Below are 27,538 nucleotides of genomic sequence, written 5' to 3'. Positions count from 1 at the left end.
AGAGCTACTTTAGCAACGCCTTTTACATATCCCAAAACAGTATTCAAATGCCGTCAGCAGTTAGTCTTCAACTGCAGTGAAGTTTGGAGCTGAACATTCAGTTTGTTCCCTGTTCAGTGACTGGCGTTGCTACTCAGGCATTGACCTCTAATAGGTTAAGTCAAATGTAGATGCCACAGTGAGTAATTAGGAGATTAGCAGAATTTTCATTTACAGTACAACACTCTGAAAATTTGTCTCAAGGTCTAGTTGCCATTCACTTGATAACACGTGACTTATTTTCATATGTCCCCGATTCCTGGCTAAATTGCACAGAAGCTATTTTTTCCCTTTGGAGCCAACACAGTGGGTCCTGTCTACTTGAAAAGAACCGGCTGGAAATGTTGACAGGAACTTTGGGGAAGGGCCTGCAGTGTGAGGGCTTAATTTTTTTAAATACTATTGGTCCTAGCTGTCATGGGGGAAAGCCCATCTGAGGGGCCTGAGCCACCTTCCCAGGCTGACTCTGCTGTCCTTCCCTGACTGGGGACCAGTGCACACCCTAGGTCCTCGGAAAAGGCCGAATCCTTCCGGTCATTTGCCCAGCTCCAGGCCATGGAGGTAAGGGAGGGGTGCAAGATTGACCAGAGAGGAGCTGAAATTTTAAAAAACAAAGAAAAACATCCCACCTGGCAGGTTCCGAGAATGTCATTTGTCTTGTTATTACTACTCCTGCCTAGTAGAACCATCTCCCCAAAATAGCTTTTGAGTTCTAATTGAACATTAATATTTTAATGCTGATTAAAATAATCATGAAAAGTCATAAATGAGAAAGCCGTAGACATGCGCACGCGCAGGAAGAGTGCCCAGCGAGCGGGCAGGGCTGTGCATGACGGGCAGCACCGGGGGGAGCCCGCACGCGGCTCTGCTGGCCGGGCCTGCTGCTGTAAGCTCCGTAGGGACAGCAGGACCTCCGAGAGCTGCTGGCCCTGCTGGACGCACTCACTGAGGCAGGAGACCCAGCCCTGGTTTCCAGGAACCAAGGGTGGTCTAAAAAATTAATGACTCTGGCATTTGAAAATTAAGCGAGGCCTTGAATATACACCCTTGTTGATCCGCCGAGCCGCGTGTTTAGCATTCCTCCACGGGAGACTAAATCTCCGCAGCCAGCTCACAAGTGACACTGGCGCCCAAGCCAGAAATAAGTTCAATAATCTTTGCAGGCCCTGTGGATTTGGGTATTCTTCTCTGATGGAGCCTGAGAATCCTAAAGGAAGTGCCTCGCTGGTGCCCAGCAGGTGGATAATAATTGCTCTGTAGGCTGCAGAAGGAACCATGATTCTCAAACTGACAGAACCACATCACGTCTGTCCGTCTCGGGCTGTATCAGTGGTAAAGCTGAAGGCCACGAGTCAGCCCTGTAAATTGCACGTCTGCAATCTCCAATTTTGGATTAAAGTCCAGTGTTAAGGGAATTCATAGTGGATAGCATGTTCAGTTGGCCACAAGACCTTGCAGGCCTGGCCTGGATGTCATGAGCTTGGTAGCCTCCCGGCTTCTGGACACTAGCCTGTAACAGGGTGGTGCTGGGTCACCTTCTGTGCTTCTGTAAGATCTCGGTCTTGGGATCAGCAGCTGTTCCCCCTGGCTCTTCCTGGCATCCTTCATTAGCAAAGCAGGACAGCCGGGAAGAGGGATCCTGTGCTGAAATAGGGTGGCCTCCCACACAGCCTGGGGTTTCTCTCGTCTCTCAGTCACCTGGCCTGTGCCCTGTGCCCACCAGCTAGCCAGGCAACTCTGGGCCCATCCTTCTGCATCCTGGACCTTTAGATTTTGTTTCTGTCCTACGTCTCTTTCCCAATGTGGGGAGGCTCAGATGAGAAAGTGTCCATTACATTGTTCTGCAATCCACGTGCCACTCTTGGAGTACTAGGTGTGACTTCCATCTCCACCACAGTCCTCCAGGTTCAGCCATGTGTGGTGGGTTTTCCTGGGACTCCTTCCTTCGCTGCCCGCATTTCCCTTCATGTCAGATCAGAGTGAAGTTATTCCAGTTCACACAGGCCAGAGGGTTGGCAGACACCAGTGAGTCCCACAGCTGTGCCCACCTGTCTTCACACCTTGACAGTCCTGGGGTGGTTCTTCCCAAGCACGGAGAAGCCCCCCACCCTATCCCAGGCTGGAAGAGAAATGTCCCCAGGGGAGCCTGCAGTGGGATCCTGCTGGGCGCCCTGGAGGCCTGCTCCAAGCCTCTGCTCAGAGACCAGGCTCACGTGTGCTGTCCTCCTGTGCAGATCCCGTGCCAGCTCTGGACCTCGGGCAACAGCTGCAGCTCAAAGTGCAACGCCTGCACGACATTGAAACAGAGAACCAGAAACTTAGGGAGACTCTCGAAGAATACAACAAGGAATTCGCCGAAGTGAAAAACCAAGGTTGGTGGGAGATGGGTTCATTGCTTGGCCTCTTTCTGTTTTCTCTGTTGCCTCCCTTGCGGTTAAGACGCCTGTGATTGTTATCCACGTCAGGAGGCCAGGGTGGGGCGAGAGCAGAATCGTTAAAGAGGGATAATGATGCTGCTTAGCTATTTAGAAGCTAAACTTCTCTCTGCCCAATAACTATGTATGATTTTATTGCCCTCAGCCTGGGCTGATCAGAATTCTTTGAAAATTCCTCTTGTACATCATGTGATAGAATCTGCCTTTTAAAAGACTGATGTGTTGCCTCCAGGCGCCACCTGTCAGAGAGCCAGCTCATGATCAAAGGGTCACACACAGCAAGTCATTTAGTAATTGCCGCCGATCCATTACGGCTCCAGACGAGACGCATCCGCACAGGCTGCCGCTTACGCACGGCCTTCCTTGTGGGCCTCACCTATTCATTACGAATCTAATGAAAGAAAACAGCTCCTTGGTGTGGTTGCCCAGCGTCAGCACGTCAGAGGGGGCAGAGGTGGCCTGGCTTTTCCTGTCAAGGAGGAACAAAGAAATCTTCCCTGTGCCTAAAACCCAGATGTGTGCAGAGTCCCGGAGCCTCCTGGCTTCCGTGTCCCCTCTGGCAGCAGTTGCAAGTTTTCCACCAGCTCCAAGTCACAGCTCAGCCTGTTTCTGCCTGGGGACGGGGTGAGGAGTCGGGTAGGAGAGGCAGCCCCCAATATCCCATCTCAGCCTCCTGCTTGATAGGGTTGGGGCTGATGAAGGGCAAAGTGGTGAGCGCTGGGGACAGCCCTGGGGGAGCTACCCTCAGGAGAGACTGGGATGGTGTGGGAAGTGCCCACGGACAGACAGGCGTGGGTCGTGAGGGCAGCGGCTACCATCCGGGTCTCTGTGTGTCCCACGGGCCTTGGTGTGTTCAGGCCCTCAGGCCAGCAGGGCCTCCTTGCTGGGGCCAAGGAACGGCTGGGGTGGTTGGGGGAACCAGGCCAGCTCAGACCACACCCCAGACCCCACCCCAGTCTGGCTCAGGTGGGCCTTGGGGACACAAAGGGACGGCTCTGTCCAGCTTGAAAGCAAGCATTGGGCTTATTAAGCTGGGATCCTTCTGAGAGAAGGTGCTCCCTTGGCCAAGTAGGAGTCATTTCTTGTCAGAATTACCCTGGTCCCAACGTGCAGGATAACCTGGTCCTTCTGGTCTGCCAGGAGGTGATGTCCCACGGCAAGGGCAGCCTTTTTATTTGTTCCCTCAGTGGCCTCTGGCGTCTAATTCCGACAGACCACTCTGGATTCTCGTGGAGCCTCTCTTGTGTGCTGATGGGTGGCACCATAGGCGCCCAGGCCCCGTGGTTTGCGCTGCGCCTTGCCCTGTGTGGCGGTCATCCACTGCCAGGCGTCGCAGGGTAGCCGGCCACCAGCCCCAAGAGCATGGAGTGCTTTCTCCCCGCAACCCCTTTGAGGGCTTCATAAAATGAAATACAACATCCAAGCCCCAAGAATGGATGGTTCAGAGGCAGAGACCTGGTCGGGTCCCTTGATTGTCACTGCCTAACCCTGTGGCCCTGGGAGGTGGCCCTGCCTCGTCAGGAGCTGTCTTCTCAGGGGCAGCTCTCGTCCTCCCCACTTAGGGTGTTGGAGGAGTACCTGAGGGCGGCTGGATCCTCAGCCAGCATCAGCTTCTTCTAGAACTTGCTTTGCCAGAAGTTCCCCCTTCTTCATTATTGATAAGGGATTTCCCTAATCTGGGGAAGAGCAGGGGGTCACTTCCTTCTTCTCTTCCCAGCCTGACTGATCATAATCTGGAAGGGCGGGGGTGCACCTGACTTGTTCCCCATCAGAGCTTTTGAATGCTGGTCAAGTCAGAGCAGAACCGGGTGCATGGCACACGTCTGCCGTCCCGGTGCAGGAGGGTCACGAGTCCAAGGCCAGCCTGGACAACTTAGTGAGGCCCTGTCTCAAAATAAAGTAAAAAAGGCTGGGATGTGGCTCAGTGGTAGAGCCCTTGCCTGTCACACACAAGATTTGGGGCGTGAGCACAGCCAAAGAGGGTCCTTCTACCAGCACCCTCTACCCCCTGCTAGGGAGCCTGGGGAGACGCCAGGGAACGCCCTGGACCTGGGTTGAGGCAGCAGCGGAGGGCCAGAGGTGACAGGATGAGATGCTCCTGGCCTGGGCTCTGCTGGTGGGTGAGCAGCCCCAGCAGCTCCGTGAGACGGCAGACTCCTCGGAAGGAGAACAGTTGTGTCACCAGGGCTGGCGGCAACAGGCACCAACCCTCACACCAGTGCTGCCTCCCGGGTGCTCAGCCCACGCATTCCCACGGATGCCTGTGGGTGCAGGTGGGACCACGTCAGCCAGAAGTTCCCCCTTCTGGAAAGCCACCCCCTCGTGACTAAAGCTGAGGGCCCTCTGTGAAGAGAGGAAATTGGCCCTTCTCATCATGTTGACCCCCGCAGGCCTTCCTTAGAGGAAGAAAGGAAAGCCAATGGCTCCATCAGACATTTGAGGGAGAAACAGGGCACCCCCTTGGTAGGTCGTTTGGGGCCTGGAAGAATAGCTGTGTGAGGACAATACTGTGACACATCATTCTCGAGCCATACTGCCAGGCCAAGGTCAGGCGAGAACGGGTCGTTTCCAGAGCGAACACCAGACAGGTCCACTCTGAAAATGCCTGCTGTGTCCTTTCAAGCCCACGGTCTGTGTGGCCATATGGACACATGGCACTTCTGCCCGTAGTGCTGGGCTGGAAACACCTGTGCAGCACCCGGGCTGAGCACCCGACTCTGCAGGGTGCTGGGCGCACACACTCCGTCCTACCGAGATGGATCTGGAAAAGCAGGCAACGGTCCCCAAGAGCCCTACTCTCTTGGGACTGCAACCACAGTGCTGGCAGAGCGAGGTGGGAAGGGACATCTATAGAAGGACACCCGTAGGTCTGAGTTAGGACCCTACTCTACTTGTCACACTTGCTTTAGTTTCCGGTTTGGGTAGTTAAAGGGACTATCAAGAGCTGTCTGGGCTCAGCTTCCCCAGGTGGCCCTGCCGCCTAAGGGACCATCTGCCCTGGAGTTCTGGCTCCTTCAGGCCCCCATGTGGCTGCCCAAGGCCCTGGCTCTCCTGCTCTGCTCTAGGGTACTTCCAGGCCACCGCAGCAGCCTGAGTGTCTTCCCCAGGCCCTACGTCATCTGCTGTGCACACACAGCCATGTCCACTTGGGTGGCGGGTGCCCCAGCACCCAACCCCAGGGCAGGTCCCCCAGCTGAGGAGACCGCACGGTACCTCTGGCCGCCTGGAGCTCCCCGCTGACTGGCCTCCTTTCCACAGAGCCACCACGATGAACTGCTTTCTTTGTAAGAAAGTCCTTAAACTCACACTAAAACTTTATTAATCTTCCCTCCATGGAGAACTAATTTAAGACTCGTCAATAGGGCGATATCATATTTTACCATTGATTTCCCCTCTTTTCTTAAAATGTGCTAGAGAAACCAGAGCGCTCCTTCCCAGCAAAATCCATTGATCCTGCTCATCCTGAACACTGCGAGTTCAGCCCACGTTAGGGAGTGAAAGGTCTCCGAAGGGACTCTGGGCATTGATTTTGTGTCGGGAGACGAGCTGAAGTCTGGAGCGCACCCTTCCTGCTGGTTCTCACCGCGGAGCCCGCTTCTCTTGTTGGAGTTTCTCTCTTTTCCTTTCTATCTGCAGAGGTTACGATAAAAGCACTTAAAGAGAAAATCCGAGAATACGAGCAGACGCTGAAGAGCCAGGCCGAGGCGATCGCGCTCGAGAAGGAACACAAGCTGCAGAATGATTTTGCTGAGAAGGAGAGGTGAGCGTGGACCCAGCTCGCACGGCAGCCACCTTTACCCTTGACTGTGACATGAGACAGTTTAAAAAATGCACCTGTGACATCAGCCCAGGGGATAAACAGGATCCCAATGGCTCAAAATTTTGCTTAAAAAAAGAAAGCAGTCGGGTCCTGACTTTGTGGGGTGACCTTGAGTGCAATGAATCTGGCTACCCCTAGTGGTGGGTGGCACCAGGAGATGGGGCCAGAGAATGAGCGTGAGGCATGTGTAGCTGACAAGGTGGCACCTGGTGGCCGTACCTGAGCTAGGTCCTCGCCATGACTGTCCTCCGTGGGGAAGGCCCTGGGCGCACGTGAACTCCTCCTGCCCTCCTCAAAGAGGTGGGCACTTCACACCCTCCCCCTCCATGTCTCTCTCTCTGTCTGTCTCTCTCTCTCTCTCTCTCTCACACACACACACACACACACCACACACTGCCCTGGGCTTGTGGTTGTGGGCGTACGGTTTGGCCTGTTTCATGACCTCGGTGCTTCGTAAATCAAGGACTTAACATGGGCAGAGCTTTCCTGATCCAAAAATCTGAAATGTTCCAGAATTCAGAACTCTTTAAGAACTGAAGAAGTGCGGGACTGGGGGGCCAGGGTGTAGCGCAGAGGCAGGACACATGTTTACCCTGTATAAGGTCCTGGGGTTTGTTCCAGCTCAGAGTTTTGAATTAGGAGTGTGCATCCAGTAAAGTCTCTGCACATATCCCAAAATCCCCAAAGCTCCAAAGTCTGAATCAGTCGTGGGCCCAGGCATTTACTCTGTTGGTAAAATACGTGGCCATATCCTCTAGCCGTGTGATTTCTAGATTTCCAGTGGCTCTCCATGCCCAGGTTTCTTGTTGTGATGACTTAATGAAAGGTAGAGCGTTTCTAAAGCTGTAAGCACTGTTAAGCTGGTGGTTCCCCCTGTGTAAGTCAGGTTTTTAAGAATTTTGGGGTTAAGTTATTGAATTTTAGCCCCAGCATAAAGAAATATATATATCCATTAAATGGAGGTTCTAAGCTTACAGTTGCAAGTTGGAGTCAGGCTGGGTCCCTGATGGCAGGCGGTCTTGTTGGGTTCCTGCTGGTTTTGTGCACCACCGCACACACCCTACAGGACAGGCTCCATAAGATTGTAGATATCTGGGCTGGGTATGTAGCTCAGAAATAAAGCGTATGCTCAGAGTGCATAGTGCTCCAGGTTTAGTACCCAGTGCCACTCGGCACAAGGACGGTGGCGCACACCTGTGATCCCAGCAACTCTGGAGGCTGAGGTAGAAGGATTGCCAGTTCAATCCTGACCTTGGCAACTTAGCAAGACCCTGTCTCAAAGTAAAATACAAAATAAAAAGGGCTGGGATGTGGCCCAGTGGTGGAGCACCACTGGCACCCAGAAAAGGAAAGGAAAGGAGGGACAAACTCTGTATCTCACAGGAGCCACCACGAAGGACTGTTAAACTGAGGTCACTTCAAAAAGAAGAAAAATGCCAGTGTCCACTAGTCCCATGCCCACTCTGCCTCACAACTTTGCCAGCTGTTTGCAGTACAAGTTTTCACAGAGTGACCAAGATGGGGCTGCGCCACACGCCACCTTGTGTTCTTTTTTTTCAGTTGTACATGGATACAACACCTTTATTTTATTTATTTATCTTTATGTGGTGCTGAGGATCGAACCCAGGGCCTCACACAGGCTAGGCAGGCGCTCCACCACTGAGCCCCAGCCCCAGCAATCTCATTTTGCAGAGAGAAACGAATCACAGGTTGGCCATGCTTGAAGTGTCGACCCTGCTAACCAGGGTCGGAGGCAAAACAGAGACTCCAGAGGCGCCCACCCTCTGCCGTGGCCTGGCCTCCCTGTCTGCACAGACACAGCCTCTTGCAGTCCTCGAGGACAGACCTAGGCCAATCCTTGGGGGCCACCCAGCCTTGAAGGCAACACGTAGCCCCTCAAAAAAAAGTAACAACAGGGCTCTTGACAGCTGGTGTGGCTCTGCTCCGAGGTAAATTCCCCTCAAGAACACACTTGGTGCCCAGAGAGATTTCCCCCATGCCTGCCTATGGGAACAGAGGAGCCAAAGGCAGGCCAGGGCTACCCGGAATGTTCGATGGCCATAAAAATCATGGTTCATAGAGTTGGGAATAACTTAAGAGAAGTGCCCAACATGGCATCAAGTGGGAGACTCACAGGGTGTGCGCAGCTCCCACAACCCTACTGCACGTCTGCCCACGGCCAGCCGTGCCCACCCAAGCCAGGAACTGGCTCACCCCAACCTCAGCACCACTGAGCTGGCTTCTCAAGTTGGGTAAAAGGATTCATTATATTGAAAGATGAGAATGACTGACTGTTGAGCCATCAGACTAGATGTTTATTTCCTCATTCTTTATGCCAAAAATATCAAATTGAACCCAGGATTTAAATATCAATAATGAAATCACATACATCCTGGAAGAAAACTTGGATGCATATTCTGTTTTGAATAATTTTGAAATTCAGAAATATTTCTCAGAATACAAAAAAAGTTATAGAAATGTGACTAAAATTTAAAAAACATTTTTAAAAAACAAGTGACAATTAAGTTTTAGACATCAACAAACTGGGAACAAATATGTGCATCGAATAAGACAAGGGATAATTTTCTATATAAGTAAAGAGTTCTTACAAATTAATAAGAAAAAAAACAACCCTAACAAAAGCGGGCAGAGAAAGTAAGCAGGCACTTCATACAGTGAAAAATGTTCAACACTACTCAGCAGTAAAATGTTAAGCTTGATTTTACCCAGTGCCACCTGGGCACATGAAACCCTCTCACATATTGTTGGTAGGAGTTTAAACTGATGAGGTATTTTTGTTTCTGTTTTGTTTTGTGGGAAAGTCTTTCAATATCTATCAAAACAAAAAACCAAATTGCAGTCTTTGACCATTATAATTCCTCTGTCAGAATTTTATCCAGCAAATTCACTCTTGAAATTATGCAACAGTATCTACTTAAAGATCCTCAAGGAAACGTTTTAACAGAAAGAAACTCTGAAGGGTCCGAGTTTCCATAGGGGAGTGAAGAATGGCCACGGATGCAGAGCAGAGGTTTCCAGAACATGGGAGCAAGCGGAGCAGTAAGCTGCACAGGATGGTCTTGTGGTCCCTTGTGTACTAGAACCTGAGGGCTGAGGCAGGAGGGTCACAGCAACCTAGTGAGACCCTGTCTCAAAAACTTGAAAAGGCTAGGGATGTGGCTCAGGGTGGAGCACCCCGGGCTCAGTTCCCCCAGCCCCAGAAAGGATGGAGGAGTAGGAAGTCCATAGTTCATGTAGCATGTCACATGTCGTTGGCATGATTGCACTGTAGCACGTTTCCTGTGCTCTGTCACCCTGTGGTGGCTTAGGGGTTAGTTTTCGTTCTGCTGTATTGTGTAACATGACTTTCTGTTCTGGGAGTTCATTGTATTATGTTACATATTCGTTTATATTTCATTGTAGTATATAAAATATTAGTTGATATTTTCTTATACTGTCTTGCATGTTGGCTTATACTCTATAGTGTGTTACTTATTACACTGAATTTCTATACATGGAGAAATATTTTAGAAAAATACAAACTATCCAAGGAGTAGAAATGGAGCCAAAGAAGAGAGGACATTTCCACACTCATGTAAAATTTGATGTTTTAAAAAACTCTGAGCCTATCTTAGATTTATAATTGAAATTCATGGAGATACTAGCAATGCTTTCCTACAAGTGACGGAAATTTGAGTGATTTTTTTTTTTTTAGCTGTATAATTTCTCCTTTTCTGTATTCCCAGGTTTATTATGTTGAGAACATATGTTATATTCATATGATGTAAAAATAATAAGCTTATTTTTAGAGCTTTGGGCAGATTAGGAGGAAGGAATGCCGGCGCTGACCAGGGAATCCGTGTGGAGATCATGGGAAACATCACTATGTGGGATGCAGCTTGAGACGTTCACAATCTTCCCATTTGGCACCACGGTCGCATTTGCATTCCATTATAACCGAGATGGGACAGCTGTCACATCTCTTTAGTACATCCTTTATCCCAACAAATTCCTTCTTTGTGTCAGCAGAATGTAAATGTATCACTCTTCCTGGGCTAACTTCGGGAAACAATGAGTGCATGATGATGGCATTTCTTCCTTTTTAATATCTGGCATCTCAAGAACAAGTTGCATTTAGGATAACCTTCCACACCAATTACCGCACGTCAAGTCCCCGGTGCGCCCTTCACCTTACGTAATGTGCGATTGCAAAGCGGGGGCTGGGAGGGTGGCGAGGGGGCCCCACAGCACCCAGGGCATTGAGAGCGACAGCTGATGGGGCGCCTGCCACCAGCTGTGCCTCCAAAGGAGCAAGCTGATGGGGGCAGCTCCAGGACACACCAAGCGTCCAGTTGGTGAGCAAGGTGACCAATCTGGCTCCGCTCTCTTGCTTTTCAGACAGCTGCAAGAGACTCAGATGTCGACCACCTCGAAGCTGGAGGAAGCTGAACACAAACTTCAGACTCTGCAAACAGGTTCGCTCCCCTCCTCCCCAGTCAGTGGGTGCAGGGCAGGCTGAAGAGACTAGACGCCTCCCGGCCCCCACCTGTCGCCCCTGTGGAGCCTTCAGGGCCTCGGAGCCCGTGCACGGCGCCTCCAGCCCGGGCTGCCTTCCCCTGACTCCATTAGTCACGCGTTGAGCTGTCAGCGTGGAGTGGGAGGATCTGCCGTTTCCATCCCTTCCACCACCATCCTTTCTTCCTGCTCTTTTTTCCAACAAACACATCTAAATCACCAAACTGTCAAGGACTGACATTTCATTTAGAACAATAATAGGGGGAAAAAAAAACTTATTTCTACCCTAAGTTAAGGAGAACAGTAATAGCAGAACCTTTAAAATTTAACAGATACCAAAAAAGGTTATGCTAAAGTTGGCAGTTTCTTTAAACTTCTTTCTTTCTTCCCTTTTCGTGTCTTTTTTGAAAGGGAAGCAGCAATGTATCTTCAATTTACATGTGGGAAGGAACAGTGGAAGCCATCGTAATCCAGGGTAAAACACAAATGACAGGGAGAAAATAATCACAAGCAATTTAACAGACACGGACAACATCAAGCAGGCCTGGGGACCACGTCAGCAGTGGAGCACTGGCCTTGTGTGCACCGGGCTGCGTCCCCTCCCCTGCACCACAGATTTGAAAAAGGATACATTTGTCTAAAGACCACCTACAAATCCTGGAAAACAGAGAAACAGTCCAGCTGAATAATGAGTAGGGATAGGAACACACAATTCACAGAAACCATGTAAACGGTTCACACACATGAGAAAAACTGCTAACTGTGTGGTCGTCAGGGAGAGACCATCAGTGAAACCCCGGGAAGGTGGTCTGCCTGTCTGACTGTGGGCAGCTTTTTTCTTAATTGGTAAAACCCAGTGTTGGTGAGGGCTTAGGAGAAAGGTCACACTCAAGTAGGGATGGGAGCTGCCTATTGGGAGGCCAGCAGGGTCGGGTGGTGGAAGGTTCAGCGCTGAGCTCTCCTAGTAGCTGTGCCTCTCGGGCACCTGAAGGTGGAGCTGGGTTTTACTGTGGTCGCCAGTGTCCTGACATGAGAGCTTTCCATGCCACTCGGCCAAGGCAAAGGGGTGATCTCAGAAAACGTTCCCATCCTCCCATAGAATGGGAGGCAGGGAAGCATGTCCCTGTGTATGTATATAGCAGGGGCCACGCAGCAGTGGAGAGGTGTCCTGAGAAAGGTGCCATCAGGTGATTTTGTTGAGATGTGAGGACAGGAATGTCCTCACACAGACCTCCCGGCACAGATCCGTCCCTTGACGGTTGCAGCATGGGGTGTGTGAAGCAGAGGTAGGCAAGGCCGCAGCCAGGTCACCTGCGTACTCTCCTTACAGCTGACTTCCTTAAACAAGGAGAATAAGGATAAAAGTAGAACATACTAAACACACAACCAGCCACACTCTGTGATCACGGATCACCTATTGGGCATGATGGTATGTAGTACGTTTTCATACAGCTGAAAGGTCACCGTGGGGCATGGCTGTATGCAGTTACATGTGGAAATATTTTTGAAACAAAGACATTTTAAAACAGGAAATCTACATAGTAACTATCAGTTCCCTAGGAGGCGCTTAGACTGGGCCAGGTGGAGCTGTGGCGATGTTCTGTCCCATTTTTCCTGCCTTTGTCCTCTTGTCTGTTTTGAAATGGGGACGTTTTACTTGTGTATGTTCTTTTATTTCATTTGACTTAAGCAGTTAGTATCTTACCTCATGTTTTCTGCCCTTGTCTTTTCAGCCCTGGAAAAAACTCGAACAGAATTATTTGACCTGAAAACCAAATACGATGAAGAAACTACTGCAAAGTAAGTCCCTGCGTCGTGCCCCGTCCCAAGAGGTTGGCTTTGCAGGTTGGGAGCGTGACCTGTGTCCCGGGCAGGGACGCGGTGCCATCCCCACGTGACCCCAGGCTCATGTGCTCCCCGGCCGCCGCCACTGCAGCTGCTCCTCTTCCTTGTGGCGGAGGCTGCTCAGTGCTTCACCTTTTTCTAAGAAGGTTTGGGGAGGACTCAGCTTGGAAAGGTGGGCGTTTCCTCAGGAGCTTGGCCGGGCAGAGGGAGTCCTCTGACCTGGGCCGAGCCCTCCCCCAAGCCCTGTAGGAGGAATCGCCACTCCCCATGCTCTTGTCACACCCGACAGAGCCCTGCAGGTGCACATATGTGGGGACACATTGGTGAGCAGTCACGCGAGGCTCACTGCCTACCTGGCTCTTGTGGGGGGACATCAGAGGGAACACCTGCACGTACCCTGTCCCAGACGCCCCCCATGCTGGTCACTGGGATGCCGGAAATAAGATTGCTGTAAATCCTGGGATGACAGCAACAGAGATTCTCTTGGCCGTGGCCACCTCTGCTAAGTCCAGGTGCATTGCCAGTCTTCCCTGATCTGGAAGGCTCCTGCAGAACCCCTGTGCCCAGCGGCAGCCCCCTGCTGTGGTCCCACAGAGCTCCGGCAGCCTGGTGGGGGCTCTCCTCCTCGGGGTGGTTGCAGGTGCTCGGTGTCGTTCGGCCCAGCACACTTGCCCTGGGTCTTGGAGGGTGCTGCTGCGTCCACTGTCCTTGGGACACTGGGGGTGGGGTGGGCTCTTGACTCTTAGCTCTGGGTTGTTCAGAAAGCCCAGCTCCGCAGCCCTGGTGGGTTGAAACCGCCACTTGAAGATCAAAGGTCAGTCTCTGTGCCCTGGCAGATGTCTTGGCTGATCTGAACCACAGGAGCCACCAGATCGTTTGCCCTTGTGGTGTGGGGACAGGGCTTCGTGAAAGTGGAATGAGCAGGGCCGAGGGGGCAGTGGTCGGCATTTCACAGCGCAGCCCCTCGGCCTTGGTGGTACTCCTGCTGTCCTGGGGGCAGCCACGGCCCGGGACATGGCTGCTGGGGCTGGAGGGACCCCTGTGCCACCAGCCCTCTCCTAGAACCCACAGCCTAGGAGTCTTCCCCCTCAGGAACCACAGCACTGCCCGCACAGGACACATCCTGTCCTGCGCCTCGGGTCCCTGTCACCTTTCCACCAGCCTGTCACCCTTCTCTCCTGTTACTCCTGCTTGGACTTTAGGTTACTAAATAGGTCGTTTTCCTCAGTAAGTCTGATTTGTAGAACTTGTATCCTTTCCATCTGAGGCGTTCAGCATTTGTCTGGGATCTCGGTCGTCTCCAGGGTTTCTCTCTAAACGGTCTGAGGTGGATGGTGTGCGCGGGACGTCACGCTTCTCTCCCTCTTCTCCCGTCGCCTGCTGCCAACGTCTGTCCCTGCGTGGCTGTGGTCTGATGACACCACAGGTTCTCGTTGCTCTTATCAGGACATCTCGAGGAGGCGCTATGAGCAGCCAGAGTGTACTTCATTGTGCACTTTTTAAAAAACGTGTCTTGGTGGTGGTGAGGATATCGGGAGCAGGGCATCTCTCATGTTGGCAGTGGAGCAGCACTGCAGTGCCAAGGGTCCCCCAAAACAGGACAGAACTGCCATCTGATCCAGAGACCCCAACTCTGGGGACATGTCCATCGCAGCATCATGCACAAGGCCAAGAAATGGACGTCACTGTATCCACGAATGGGTGAAGCAAGCGGGGGACGCACACAGTGGATTACCCGCCAGCCCTGGGCAAGGGCAGTCCTATGGCCCAGGACAGCACAGTGGAGCCTGCAGGAGGTGCTGGGTGAAGCAGGCAGCACGGGGACAAGGCCACGCAACCTCCCTGACAGTGAGATCTGGGAGAGCTGAGCTTGGCGAGCTGGACTGGCTGCTGGTGACAGGGAGTGAGAAGCGCTGGCCCCGGGTTCAAGGTTTCAGCCGAGTTGTGAAACATCGTGCAGCGGGGGTGGTCGTCCATCGAGGTGCTTACTGTGCCTTAAGATCACTTACAGAAAATTTCTATGTCTCCCCATAGAAAACGATAGTTAAAATCCCAGCAAAGTTCAGGGCCAGCCTCAACAACTCAGTGAGGCCCAAAGCGACTTGGTGAGACCCTGTTTCAGAAAATAAAAAGGGTTTGGGACATAGCTCAGTGTTAAAGCACCTCTGGGTTCAGTCCCCAGCACCAAAAAGAGAAAGTAAATAAATAAGTGAGGTTACAGAGAGGATGTTTTGCTACATTAAATGATTCCTCATCTTTTACGAAACATGGTGTTATACCCCATAAATGTGTAGGCAGGTATGATTCGTTCATTCAAAATATATATGTTTTTTTTAAAAAAAAACTTGTGTGCCACCCTCGCCAGGCCACTTGAGTGGTTTTTAAGCTGCATGCTGTGTTCTAATGTGACTCAGTTCAGTGGGGACCAGCAAGTCAGGTAATAGAACAGAATAGAAAACAAACCGACTGAATAGTGTGTCCCAGCACATGGTTCGTGTAAACTATCTTTTGGTGACACTTCAAAATTAGGTTTCTAGATCTAAAAAATATAAAACTAGTTCTTGGGTCACGATGGGAAAGGTGCTTCTGTCCACACATCAGGACCTCATTTAAAAGCTGCTGCTCCAAGGGTCACAAGAGCTCACTCTCCAGAAGCCTGTGTCTCCTATCCTGCTCTTGCTGTCACTGGCAAAGTTTGGTTAGCCGTGATGTCCACCCACTTGGGGAAAGAAACTGCCTGGTAGCATGAAGTGCTCAGGAGTGACCGCCACGCACACCACTTGCCACACAACAGCTGGTTGCTCCGTTGTTTGGAGCCACGGTGTCTTGTTTTCTTCTTGGGCTAAAAGCCACATGGAAAATTTGCTTTTATTTAGCGGGTTTGTTTTAGGAGTCAAGGTCAAAAAAGCAACTGAGAATGGAGTTCCTGGAGGAGGAGCCAGAACAGAGAAGGGCTTCAGTTTCCTCCACTCAGGTTTTCGTCTCTGGAAGAAGGGAATGTGGCCACTGGGGGAGTGAGCAGGGGCGGAGCCAGAGAGCAAGGGCAGGCTGTCTCCTGTTCCCACCCTCTCGGGTCTTGCTACTGGCCAGGCTGACACGTTTGCTCAGCCAGAGCCACCAGCTAGCAAGGGAATGAAGAGCCGGCTCCCAGCTGAGAGGGCACAGGGAGAGGCCGGGAGGGTTGGCAGTTACTGTTCATAGAGGGACTGGCCCCAGGGCCACTCTGCAGCAACTGCCTCTGCCATGTTGACAGTAAGAGTGTTGAATGTTGGGAGTCACCTACCTGCTGGAGCAAGTCACCCAGGGACTCTCAGAGGCTGGTTCTCCCACCCCTTGGACCACTGTAGAACCCTGGCATCAGCCAGGAAGCCGTGGGAGCTGGTGTGGACCTAGCAGCGAACAGTTCTAGCCCTTTCTATCACACTGGTGCATGGTGAGGCCCAAAGATTCTTCCCCCCAAAATCCAAATAAAAATTAGCATATTGCTTGCTGATTTTCACTAAACTATGGGAAATGAAGCCAAAAATCCCGAGGATCGGGGCTGGGAATGTGGCTCCGTGGCAGGCGCTTCCCTGGCCCTCGTCCCCAGCACCACACGCACAAGAGCGTGGAGGTTGGTGATTCTGTTCTGAGGATACCTCCAGGACATGGTGAGGTGGCTGTGGCCCTGCTGGAGCTCACGGTGAGAGACTCTGTCTCGCCCAATGGGAGCGGGCCTGGCGTGAGTGAGCACAGCTGCAGCGAGCAACGTGGGCAGAGGTGGGTGAGGCTCCCAGGCGGTGGGTCCGTCCTGACTTCAGCAGACAGCTGCCTCCTTTGGACTGCGCCCTCTGCCGGGGGCAGATCCTGAGCTTTTGTGGTTCAGTGGGAAGACACCATTGCAATCCAGCGTGGCCACATCTGAGATTGAAGGGACAGGACTGGCTAGGTGTCCGGCAGGGTCCCTGCAGGATGGAGGCAGAGCATTCGTGTGGGGATAGGCAGAGGCAAGCCTGTTCCCCAGGTGGAGGAGTAAGGGTGGTGCAGAGCCTGGGGACAGTGCTGGCAGGCGGTGCCCAGGCCTGGCCTTGAGCAGATGAGAAGGCAGGGACCTAGAGAGGAGCAGTGCCTCTGACCAGTGGAGCACAGAAACTTCCTCCCCACCCCACCCTACCTGGCCTTCCCAGGCCACACCTAGAGAGGGGGCTGAGGGAGGAGGAGGTCTCGGGGCTGGACTTTGGTTTCGTCTTTCTGTCCGTCTTCGTCTGGGGTCCCATGTTGCCCAGGCTGGCCTGGGTTTCCTGGGCTCTCACATCCTCTTGCCTCAGCTTCCTGAGCAGCTGAAGATGAGGACCTCTGTGGGGGGCCAGGCCTATCTGAGTTTCCCAGGAACCAGCTGGTGGGTCTGCAGGGACATGGGGCTGGGCTTAGGCGTAGGCGCAGCTGGGCATTTCCCAGGTCAGATGCCAACAAAAGGCAGCACTGGGCCAGACGCCTACCGTGAATGGTTCCCAAAGTAGTTAGCCGCAGAAAGTTCAGAGGAGGGCCTGAGGTGGAGGGGCCAGCACTGCTCTCTTACCTTTGGAAGCAACTATCTCAGTATTCGGGGTCCCACACAAGGCACACCTCTGCCTTCCTGTCCCTGGTGTCCTGGGAAAGGTTCATGATGTCGCTTTGCTTGGGGTCCAACCTGCATGTGTTGTTAGCTCAGCGTGCTTTTATTCGTGTATATGAAACGGAAGCCCCTGCGGGACACATCTTTGTACACATGGTCTTAAAACAGTGCTCCTCTGGGCGGGGAGTGGGAGGTGAGGGAGGGACTCTGTTTTAGCAGATCGTAGGCAGGAATCAGGAGGCAGGATAAAGCCGGGCTCTGCAGACAGGCTGCCCTGCCTCCGTGCCTGGCTTCTCCCACCTGCACTGGGGCCTGGCAAAGGTGCAGTCACTGTGTGGCCACAGGGAGCAGCAAGGTGCGCGTGCACAGCACGGGCACAGCGAGAGCCAGGGGAGGTCCACAGCGGCTGCGCCAGGGCCCAGTGCGGCTCTAGAGGCAGCGGCCTTGTAGGGGGTGGACCAGGAAGTCGAAGGACACACATTGCCTGTCCTCCACAGGGCCACTATCCCCTCTCACCTCCGCCATCTTGGCATGAAGTTGCAGGTGGAAGACACCGCCCCATCCTGAGGCCCCCCCTTGGTGCAGGGCAGTCATCGCCATGCGTCAGCTGGGACAGCGCGGGCTGACTGTGACGGGGACAGCAGCAGTAAAGTTTTCCATGTGTAGGCTTGAAGCAAAATGTAATTAGCCTTTATGCGCAGAACAAGGCCCCATTGATGAACACAGCTGGTCTTTGTTTTGTCCTGTCATTGAGAGTGGGAGGTAAAGTGCTCTTCTTCATGTTTATTAATGCAAGATTCCTTAGACAAATGGCAGGCACAGTTTAATATTTGTTGGAACGTGGAGGGGCTTGCCAAAACAGTTGTTGTGTAAGCGGATTGCAGCGCTTCAGATTAGAGCCATTTCTGGGTTAAATAAATGAATTATTTCTGCTTGCTTTTTTCCTATGAAAATGCACCTCCTCAGATGGTCACCCTGTCCAGTTCTCCCCATGTCTCTTAGCAGATGGAAATAACACCTCAGCAGACTTTAGCCTGGAGAGTCACAGAGCCCAGGGGTGTGGATTTGGGCCTTGACAAACGGGTGCTCTGGGAGAGGCCCGGGCCGCCCGCTGCCCTCCTCCCTGGGCCTGTGCCGCACAGCTGTCTCTTGCCCTCGGGTTCAGGTCGCCTCTGCCCATGCCAGGAGCCTCCTGGCCACACACAAGCAGGACTTCCCACTTCACTGCTATCCATGGCCTCCTCTTTGCTCTGCCCCCAGACGTGGGTGACAGGGAGCTTCAGCAGAGCGCACAGTCAGCCTCTTGCATTCCCCCAAACACGTGGCGGGGGGAGGCCTCTGAGCCCTGAAGAAAGGAAATATTGAATTGCACCGAAATGCTACATTTTTTAGAGCTAGTGCTAGTCTTAGGAGAATTTGCACCTCCCAGACCTTTCCTGCCAGTAAACTTCATACTTGTTAAAGTTACTTGGTTGTGTTCCTCGCTTCTGTGCTCTTTTCAAAGAACAGCCTTGTATATCGCTAGTTTCATAGCGCGTTACAAGAGAGACATCCATGGGAGGAGCCGCATGTGGGCCAGCTTTGGAGTGTTGCTTTGTGTCGTGTTTGTGGCTCAGGTTTATCACAAAAGGCAGCCGGCCCTGAGCAAGACAAGACCGTCCCACAGCCAGCCCAGCAGAGGGCTTTATCGAAATTGTTCAGGGGAGCCAGACCCTGCCACACAGGGATAGAGACCTCCACGTCCCTGCAGAGGCCAGAAGACAGGACTTAAGATGAGGAAAGGGGCCCAGGAAGACTCGAGGAGAGCAGCCCATGTGCCTGCGCAAGCACACCCAGGTGGCTAGTGCGGCGGGTCCTTGGGTGTCAGTGTCAGCTGCTGGTGCCGTCCAGTGAGCTCCTGCTGTGCAGTGTGATGAGGAGCCCCTCAGGAACACAGGCCTTTGCTGCCTCCCTTGGGCACAGTGTCCGGTGCTCTTTATGCATGACCATGGTGGTCTTCACAGCTCCTCTGGGGCCGAGTGTGGCTCAGGCTTGGCTAGCACGCACAGGCCCTGGTCCCTCCCAGCATTGCAGAAAGACACCAAGAGTGTCCTGAGGCTGCCTCATCTGTGGGAGGGCTGAGCAGGCAATGGCCGGTCCACAGGGTTCTGCCCCTTCCCCACCCGAAGAGCTCTCGTGCAGATGGGTCTTTTCTTTATTTTCTTTATGGTTTCTTTATGGGAAAGGCTCTGGAAACGAGGGCTAGGTGGACCCAGCTGACTAAGCCTGAGAATCACACGACAGTTTTGATCCTCACAGGAGACAAACGGCAGCGGCAGCACTTGTCCCCATTGAGTTTGAAAGGACCAACTTAAGTGTCCTGAAATGCAGTCCCTCCTGTACCTTTAAGAACGTAATGTTTTCTATTTCCTGTCTTTTTGATGAGTCATCAATTTCCAGTACAGAGTTGCTGTAATTATCCTGGTCAGATTAATTTCCCTAAAAATAGAGAAGCAGTTACTTTTACAATCTCAAGGATATGGACTCGAATAAAGAACCCACTGTCCCTGAGAGCCACGAAATCAGACTAGGAGGGGAAAATGTGATGCCTTTTTTCCCCATTTTATCTCCAAGAGTTTGCATTTGGTGGAATTCCTGTGATTTTCCGTCCCTGTACAAGTATTTTGCTTCACACCTACAATCCGTGCCTGGTGAGCAACCACCTCTGAAGCTCAGCCCTGCTCTGGTCACCTCTCCAGGCCAGGAAGGAAGTGGCTTCGCAGGTCCAAATTCAGGCAGAAACTCTTCTGAGTGCCAAGGACCCCTTCACCTCCTCTGGACTCCCGAGGGGTCTGGACATCAGGAAGCCTCAGTGAGAATTGGCAGGCATGGGTCAGGCCCTAGGACCCCTGAGCAGGGACAGGCCACAGCTATGACATATTCATAAACACAGCTCACACAGTTCGTGAGTGTAATAAAGTGGCCTTGCTCGCTCAGTGTCCTTTGGGAGAGTAAGGTAGAGGAAGCCACCACTCGCAGATGGTCACCTGAGTTTGGGTTTCTTTCTTTCTTTCTTTTCTTTACTTGAGACAGTGTCTCACTATGTGGTCCAGGTCTCAAATTCCTAGCTCAAGCCATCCTCCTGCCTCAGCCTACCTGCTAGCTGGGACCTGCCTACCTTGCTTTTACAGTACTTTACCTTTTTTAGAGATCCTTAAAGTTTTTCTGATTTATCATCAAGGTAAATCTTGGGGGACTTGAAAAGAGCACAAAGATTGTGGAGGGGAAATGTCACCTTGTAGGTGAAGGTGGCCTTGGGTGACCCATAGCTGGGCGGTGAGGGTCCTGTCTTCCTATGGCTCAGAGGCTGGGGCTGGAGCAGCCTGCGATGCACATGGAAGCGGCCAGCAAGCGGCCTTCCTCATGTCCCTCCCCGGGTGCTGATCATCGCCAGCAGAGATGCCTGCAGAATGAGCGGGTCAGCGTGAACCTTTATGGTGACAGCACGCAGCTCAGGGCCCAGCACAGCCGAGCAGGTCCAGTGCTCGCCCACAGCCTGCCCGGCAAGGACACCTACACTCTGGAGAGGTGAGCTCTCGATGTCCAAGAAGGAGGCCAGAGCCCCGGAGCATTCTCACCACCTTCTGCCCCGGTCCAATTCCCCGAGGCTGGTGGTTCTGACCAAGGGAGGGGAATCCCTGGCTGTCACTGCAGGGCCCTGGCCTCACCGGTCACTGTGACTCAGTGCATCTTTGCTTCAGAAGTAGCAAAGGAGAAAGTGACCTGCCTCACACTGTCCGGGTCCGTGAAGGGACGAGGGAAGGCTGGCAGAAGTGAGGAACGTCCTCCCCGTGGCATGTTGGTGCCCCAGCCAGAGAGGTCAGTGCCTGTTACATAACATCCATTACTTTTATTTACAAAATCCAGTCGTGTCTCTCGTTCAGAATTTAAAAACCTCAAAAAGATTTTTCAAAGAAGACAGCAGGGTCCCTGTGACCCCATGGCAGAGGGACCACTGTTACACGTTGGCATGTCTCCTTCCAGCTTCCTCTGTGTGTTTGACTTTGTCTTTAATTTTCTTTTACTGATGGCATCACTGGCAGGCAGTTTTGATGTCGGTCTCTTTGCTTGACATGAGGCACCTCTTTCCTGCATGTCTTTAGATGGTCTTCAAAAGCATCGTGCACCTGCCTGGCCTCTGCCAGGTAGGGGTGTCCCTGGCTCGTGCCCTGCATTCCCTGTTGTGCAGGAGTCTGTGGGATGACACCAGGAAGCTTTGTCCTCACTCTTTTTATGTCTTTATTGGGTCAGTGGCTGTGACATCTCAAGGGGACTTCTCTGGGCCGTCCTCAGATGAGTGGGCGTGGAGGCCTAGAACTCTGCAAGGGCACGTGACCAGACCACTGCTGGGGAAAGTCAGTGGACATTGGTGGTGCCTGGCCTGGCCTTGGGAGACCCTGGTTCTGGGGTGGCCTAATACTTTCCTCCCTGGGCAGCAGCACTGCACTGTCCCTGTTAGAGAAACGAGAAGATGGAACTGGTGGCTAGCAGGATCAAAGGGCCAGCCCTCTTCCCAGCCTCCGGTGCGTCATCTCCCAGGTGCTTCCCAGAGCCCCAGATACTGCCTCCGTTTATGAAATGGCCTGCAGGGAGGCCTTCCCAGGGCCCAGGGGGATAGTGAACCTCGCTGGGAAGAGCCCCGGTCCTGGGCTCACACGGCCCTGATTCCTGGCTGCATGAGTTGAGTGACCTTGGGCAGGCTACTCGAGCTCCTCACCCAGGCCTTAGTCTCCACTTAGGAGAGCTGGTGTCACACGGAGGGTCTGTGAGCACGTCCTCAGTCAGCAGTGGCTGCATTGCTACCTGCTGAGATCCACAGGGCCCCTGTTGTGTCCCCACCCCAGGTCTCTCTCACTCTGAGGACTCATTTGTCTTGTGGATGGTTGTTGGTCACAGGGTCTCTGGTTGGCTCATCACAGCAGGGACTGGGGTGTGCTGCCCTGACCCTGTCACCTTCCTGTGGGACTCAGAATCCTGAAATCTTACCTGGTTGCCAGGTGGGTTCTGATTGGAGACCAGAAGTGCCCAGTCAGCCGTTGCCAAGCTGTGAACGTCTCAGCCAGTGCACCCCTCAAGTCAGCTGGAGATGGGAACTCTTCTGCAACTGCCTTGTAACATACAAACATGAGGACAAATGTGTCCCCTCCCATCCTAGGAGAGCTCTGGGCCCACCTGGCTGGAACCCTGGGCTCTCGGGGCTGGTGTACAGGTGGAGGGGGTGCTGAACATCCACGCACCCACAAGGATGTCTGGCCTTGTCCTGGTACCTGTGGAACCAGCCTGAAGAATGGAGCTTCCTTTCGGAAGCGAGGGCGAGACTGGTAATTGAAGCCATTGATTTCCTTCCCGGCTTGTTTGCCTGGCGCTCTCTTCCTGAGGTGCTGTTTGTTGAGGAATGTCTCCAATTGCCAGAAAGACAGTGGGGTGTCTTATATCTCCCCGCCGCCCTCCTTCCAGCCAGAGCACGCTCAAGGCAGCCTGCAGTATGAATTTTTAATGCAGAGCTTTATGGCAGTGCTCTCCTGAGCCTAAGATTTAATGCTCTGATGAGCAGAGCATGGATCGGGGGCATTCGACATTAGGAAGAATTAACCCCCAAGCCTCCGCGCCTGTGCCCTCTCATTTCCCAAAAGGTAACCCTCAGGAGTTGGGAGAAAAATTCAAAATTACGTGCTGTTTGCAATGTTCTCAAAATAGCCTGGAGCACAGAAGTAGAACATACTCTTGAAATCTTATTGGCTAGCATGTATTTTTACCTTTCCTCTTATTTCTTTTTAAGTGTGACTATTTTTACTTTGATGCATTTCAGTGATCTTTCCACCCTTAAAAAAAGCTTTACAATTTGTAAGGCTTACAGAATATATAGATTCCTGGGTGCTTTCCAGTTTCCATGGAAAGCCCAAGTGTAATTAGAAGTCCAGAACTTGCCGTTGACAATGGGAAAGAGACCAGTTGTGTTAAGTGGCTAATTCTGTTCGTGGGCATATGGTTGATTGTTATTTTCTTCGGGAAGCTTTCTGTATTTTTTGAAGGTTTCAAAATTAAGAAGAAAAAGTTGTATATAAAAATCACTTGAGTTTAAATAAAGTTAGAGAAGAACGAAGTCTTCAACACACAGGAGAATAAACGGCTAACTGTGTAGAAAATAATAGAGCAGAGCTGAGCCCTATGCAAATCAAAGCCTAGATGTTTTAAATATTTCGATTAAAAATACCATAAAATCACTTAGGAGAAATTTTTAGGTGGGTATTTATATCATAGGGACGGAGGAGGTCTTTTTAAGCATGATGCCAAAAGTAAAAATCACAAAGGGAAATCAAAGCTCTTTGGAGAAGGAGGGAAAGAAAGATGGATGGGCAAAAATATTTGCAATGCCTGTGGCAGAGAGGGCTACTACATATATAAAGAACCCTTAGAAATCAATAAGAAATAGTTCAATACTCCAGCCAAGAAAGCTCTGTATTTTCAGGTCCATTCTTCCTCCACAAGGTGTCTGTCCTGCACGCCTCACATCTCTGTCTCCCCCTCACAGCCACGATCCTGGCTCGTTTTCATCTCTTGGCCTCACGGTCATCAGTATCTCACATCTCTCTGCTGCCAGGTTCTCCCTGGATGCATCTGTCCTCCTCTAAGGATCAGCTAAAACTATTTTTTTTCTGAAATGTAGACCTGATCCCATTTAAATCTGCCCTGCGAAAGAACTTTCTGTGCCTTGTTCTCCTGCCTCCGAAGAAAAGTCCCCAGCCTGGTGTGCAGCTCCACCTGCGTGGCCCTGCGGTGCCCTGAAGCCAGTGCCTCACACTCGGATTCCAGGCCATCCCCCAGCTCCCAGCCGGGCCCCTTCCCCAACAGGCACAGCCTCCCCGCTGCACCCTCCTGTGCCTGTGTGACCCTCTGTAACGGGAACCAGCCTCTTAACCTGGTGCTCGTGGAGAGAACTCAGCAAACTGACTTCCTTTGCTGACCTTGTATTAGATGGACCTCGTATGGAGGGCCTTGAGGGTCAGTCTGGGGGTCGGTGCCTCCCACAGGACACTGGTACCCGCAGAGCCACTGGTTCACATTGTAGTTCCTCTTCTCTGAAGCGTCAAGTCACCAAGCTTAAAATATCTCCTTGAACATCTTCTCCAATGTGTGCATCTTTCAAGCAAAGTCTGTGTGGAAATTGTTAGTTAAATACACTTTAAGATGCAGCACAGAGAGTGTGTGCTGTGCAGAGACCAGATTTCGCCTCCAGTTGTACTTGCCTTGGAGAGAGCCCTGGGCAGCCGCGCTGCCTTCCCTGGCCACAGAGTGCTGTCTGCAGCAGAGTCTGCCTCCCTGTGGCAGGAGCTCCTCAGGGCTAACAGGTCTCCTGCACCAGGCTGCTGTGCCAGGGCTTGGTCAGCCATGCCTCAGACACCTGGTCTGGATCTTCGTGGAAGCTGGCAGCTCCCAGGGCTGTGTGTGGGCTCCTAGGACCGAGATCTGCCTATGGCACAGCCGTCTGACAGCAATAAAGGGAGTCTGAGCTGTGAGTTTGGTCACTGCACAGACAGTTTAGAACACACAGGTTTATGCATATTTCGGAGGGCACATCTGGGCACACAGGTGTCAGGTTGCTGTGCCCAACATAAAGCAGCTTGCAGAGGAGAGGCCACCTTGTGGTCCTTCAGGCATGACTTGACATCGTTTCACCCCATTTTACATCTCTCATCCACTAGCCCGCAGTCTTTGTGGTGAAACTTTATTTTCTTCTCTTGAAGAATTAAAGCTGAGGTCACCATGCTCAGTTTACAGGCATCTTGGTGATTTCTGGGGTTTTGTAACAAATTTTAGAAAAATAACTCCTGAAAATACTTTTTTCAGAATGAGAAATTTCTTAGGGGAACAGAGATGCCATTTTGTCCCCCACACGTGGCCCCAGGGGAGGAAGGAACCCTTCCACAGCAGCAGAGAGACTGGGGTCCCCTCCTACCCCACCCCACACTGCATGACCTGAGGCTGCCCTTGTCTGTGTTTTCCAGAAAGCACTGGGTTCTAGCAAGCACAGCTTCCTTCAGACCTCGGGAACCTCAAGGCCGATGCAGAGGACAAGGACACGTGCACACCACAGGGTCTTCCCTGCTGGGTGTAGCCTCGTGGTGCCCAGCTCCATGGGTTCGCGGGCACCAGGCTTGGCGTTTCCCTCTGCTCATGGCCGTGTGTCTCCCTGAAGCCTTGGAGCTGCCCAGCAGTTCTGCTTGTGCTCTGAGTTGGAGCCACTTATCACCTTTACCCATCACTTGCTTTTCTTTTTGCTTGAGTTTTGGTGGCTTTAGTTGTCCAGGAGAATCATGTACAGCCAACCCTTATGTCCTTGAGTTCTGTGTCCACAGATTCAACCAACCACAGATCGAAATATTCAGAAAAAAAGAATTGTATCTGTACCAAAGATGCACAGACTTTATTCTTATCATTATTCCCTAAACAACACAGTGGGGCAATTATTTATAGAGTCTGCATTGTATCAGGAATTGTAGGTCATCCCGAGATGCTTTAAAGTCGACAGGAAGAGGTACCTGGGATTTATGCAAATACTGCCCAATTTTTAAAAGGGACTTGAGCCTCTGCAGGTTTCTTAGAACAAATGCCTTGTGGATACCAAGGGACCACTTTATCTATGAATAAGATAGGACTCATCAGTTTAATCACCATTTCTAATATAGTCTCAATAATAGGAAATGGTCCTTCCTTTCTAATCTACTTTCTTGGGTTTTTTTTTTATGACTTATTTTAACCGGGTCTGATAGCATAAGGGGCAGTTCACTGTCTGTTTATCATTCTTCAAGGTACCCTCAGTTCGCCCAGTGGTCCTGTGATTTCTTCCACCAGCACTTTACATCCGACAACTTAGACATAAATAATTACACGTCTGATTTCTGTCTGCAATTTCATTCTAGCAGTCTAATTTTCCATTCTAATAAATTCCACATGATTTTGGTAAGATACCTGTTTTCTATTTTCATGTCATATACAACTAGTTTACTGTTGTTTTGCTGGTTTTTTTAAAAGCCCACCTAATATTTCCATACACATCTTGTCATTTTACCAAGTTTTACAAATTAACTTCAGAGATAAATTTACCCTTATTTATATTTAATGCAACCGCAAATAAGAAATGTCATCATTAGCTTTCTTTGCCAGTAGCATTTTATAATTCGATTTTCTATAGGTGGAATTTATGCCATGTTATTTTAATTCCCACATGTTTAATATTTATATGCCTGCTGTAGATGAGAGAGATCGTTGATTTCATTTTCCAGATATTAATAATGACTGGTGTGTGAAAGTTGATTATTTTCTTGTCTTTGCCAAAAAACATGGGCCCTGCTTGTGGCCCCGACCACCTCTGCCCAGTTGCTGCCGGGGGTCTTTGGGTTCTGTGAGCATGTGATCACATCACTGCAGATAGTGACTTCAGACCCTTTTAGGACAACAGTAAATGGAGGCTCTTGGTTTCAAATCCCTGTTCTTTCTGCCATTCACCACGAGCTCCAGCGACAACCCCGCGCCCTAAATTTGACCAGGACGTGGTCTTTCTGTCCCACGTGTTAACAACAGAATTACACCTGTGTATACTGCATTGTATTCCATTTTTGTTTTCCGTGTTTTGTGGACTTCCTCACCTTGTCACTTAGCAGGGGCTCAGGCACTGTGCCTGTTGCTGACCCGCAGCAGCACCCACCTCTCCTGACTGCATGGAGTGCTGGGGAGCGTGGCTTAGAATCTGAACGTCATTAGTCCTTTTTAAAAATCTAGTCAAGTCTGTGCCTTCTCGCTCAAAGGACCTTTCTGCTACATGTTCTTAGAGTTTGCATTTTCTTCAAATACATATTTTATTTTTAGGAGTGAACTTGTCCTGCCCATATTCACTGATACAACTCTTCTCTTGACTTACATTTTCTCTAATTGTTGATTCTCGCTTTCAGATTTACAGTGTCCCTGTCTTAAACTTTCTGGCCTATTCACAAAGATGCACTGAATTCATTATCTGGAGTCTTCTCCTCAGACCTGTAGTGCGTCTCCCCTTTAATACTGAATACCACCTTCAGGTGGAAAAGTACCCAGCCCTCCTGAAACCCTCTTGAATTCTCTGTGCCAGTTTTCTTGCCACACTCCACGTCCATCAAAGCAACAAATGACCCTCCATCACCTGGACACTCCCTCCTTGATGAGACCCAGGCTCTTCTACAACACTCTGAACCTACAAATTCCTGCCAAGTATCTTTA

At 51.4% G+C, this 27,538-nt stretch overlaps 1 protein-coding gene across 6 annotated transcripts in view; it reads left to right on the top strand.

The window, feature by feature from the left end:
- Positions 1 to 27,538, top strand: part of Cux1 (cut like homeobox 1) — a 316,712-nt gene that overhangs the window by 188,568 nt on the left and 100,606 nt on the right. For all 6 annotated transcript variants that reach the window (XM_027952928.3, XM_027952927.2, XM_027952926.2 and 3 more), the window contains 4 exons: positions 2,274 to 2,411; positions 6,111 to 6,234; positions 10,693 to 10,769; positions 12,543 to 12,609. In XM_027952928.3, the coding sequence (XP_027808729.1) occupies positions 2,274 to 2,411; positions 6,111 to 6,234; positions 10,693 to 10,769; positions 12,543 to 12,609 (406 nt within the window). The remainder of the gene's footprint in view (positions 1 to 2,273; positions 2,412 to 6,110; positions 6,235 to 10,692; positions 10,770 to 12,542; positions 12,610 to 27,538) is intronic.

The sequence above is a fragment of the Marmota flaviventris genome, chromosome 19 (genome assembly GCF_047511675.1).
Source record: "Marmota flaviventris isolate mMarFla1 chromosome 19, mMarFla1.hap1, whole genome shotgun sequence".
Classification (NCBI taxonomy): Eukaryota; Metazoa; Chordata; class Mammalia; order Rodentia; family Sciuridae; genus Marmota; species Marmota flaviventris.
Note: the sequence above shows the minus strand (reverse complement) of the source record. Positions and strands in the feature narration are given on the sequence as shown.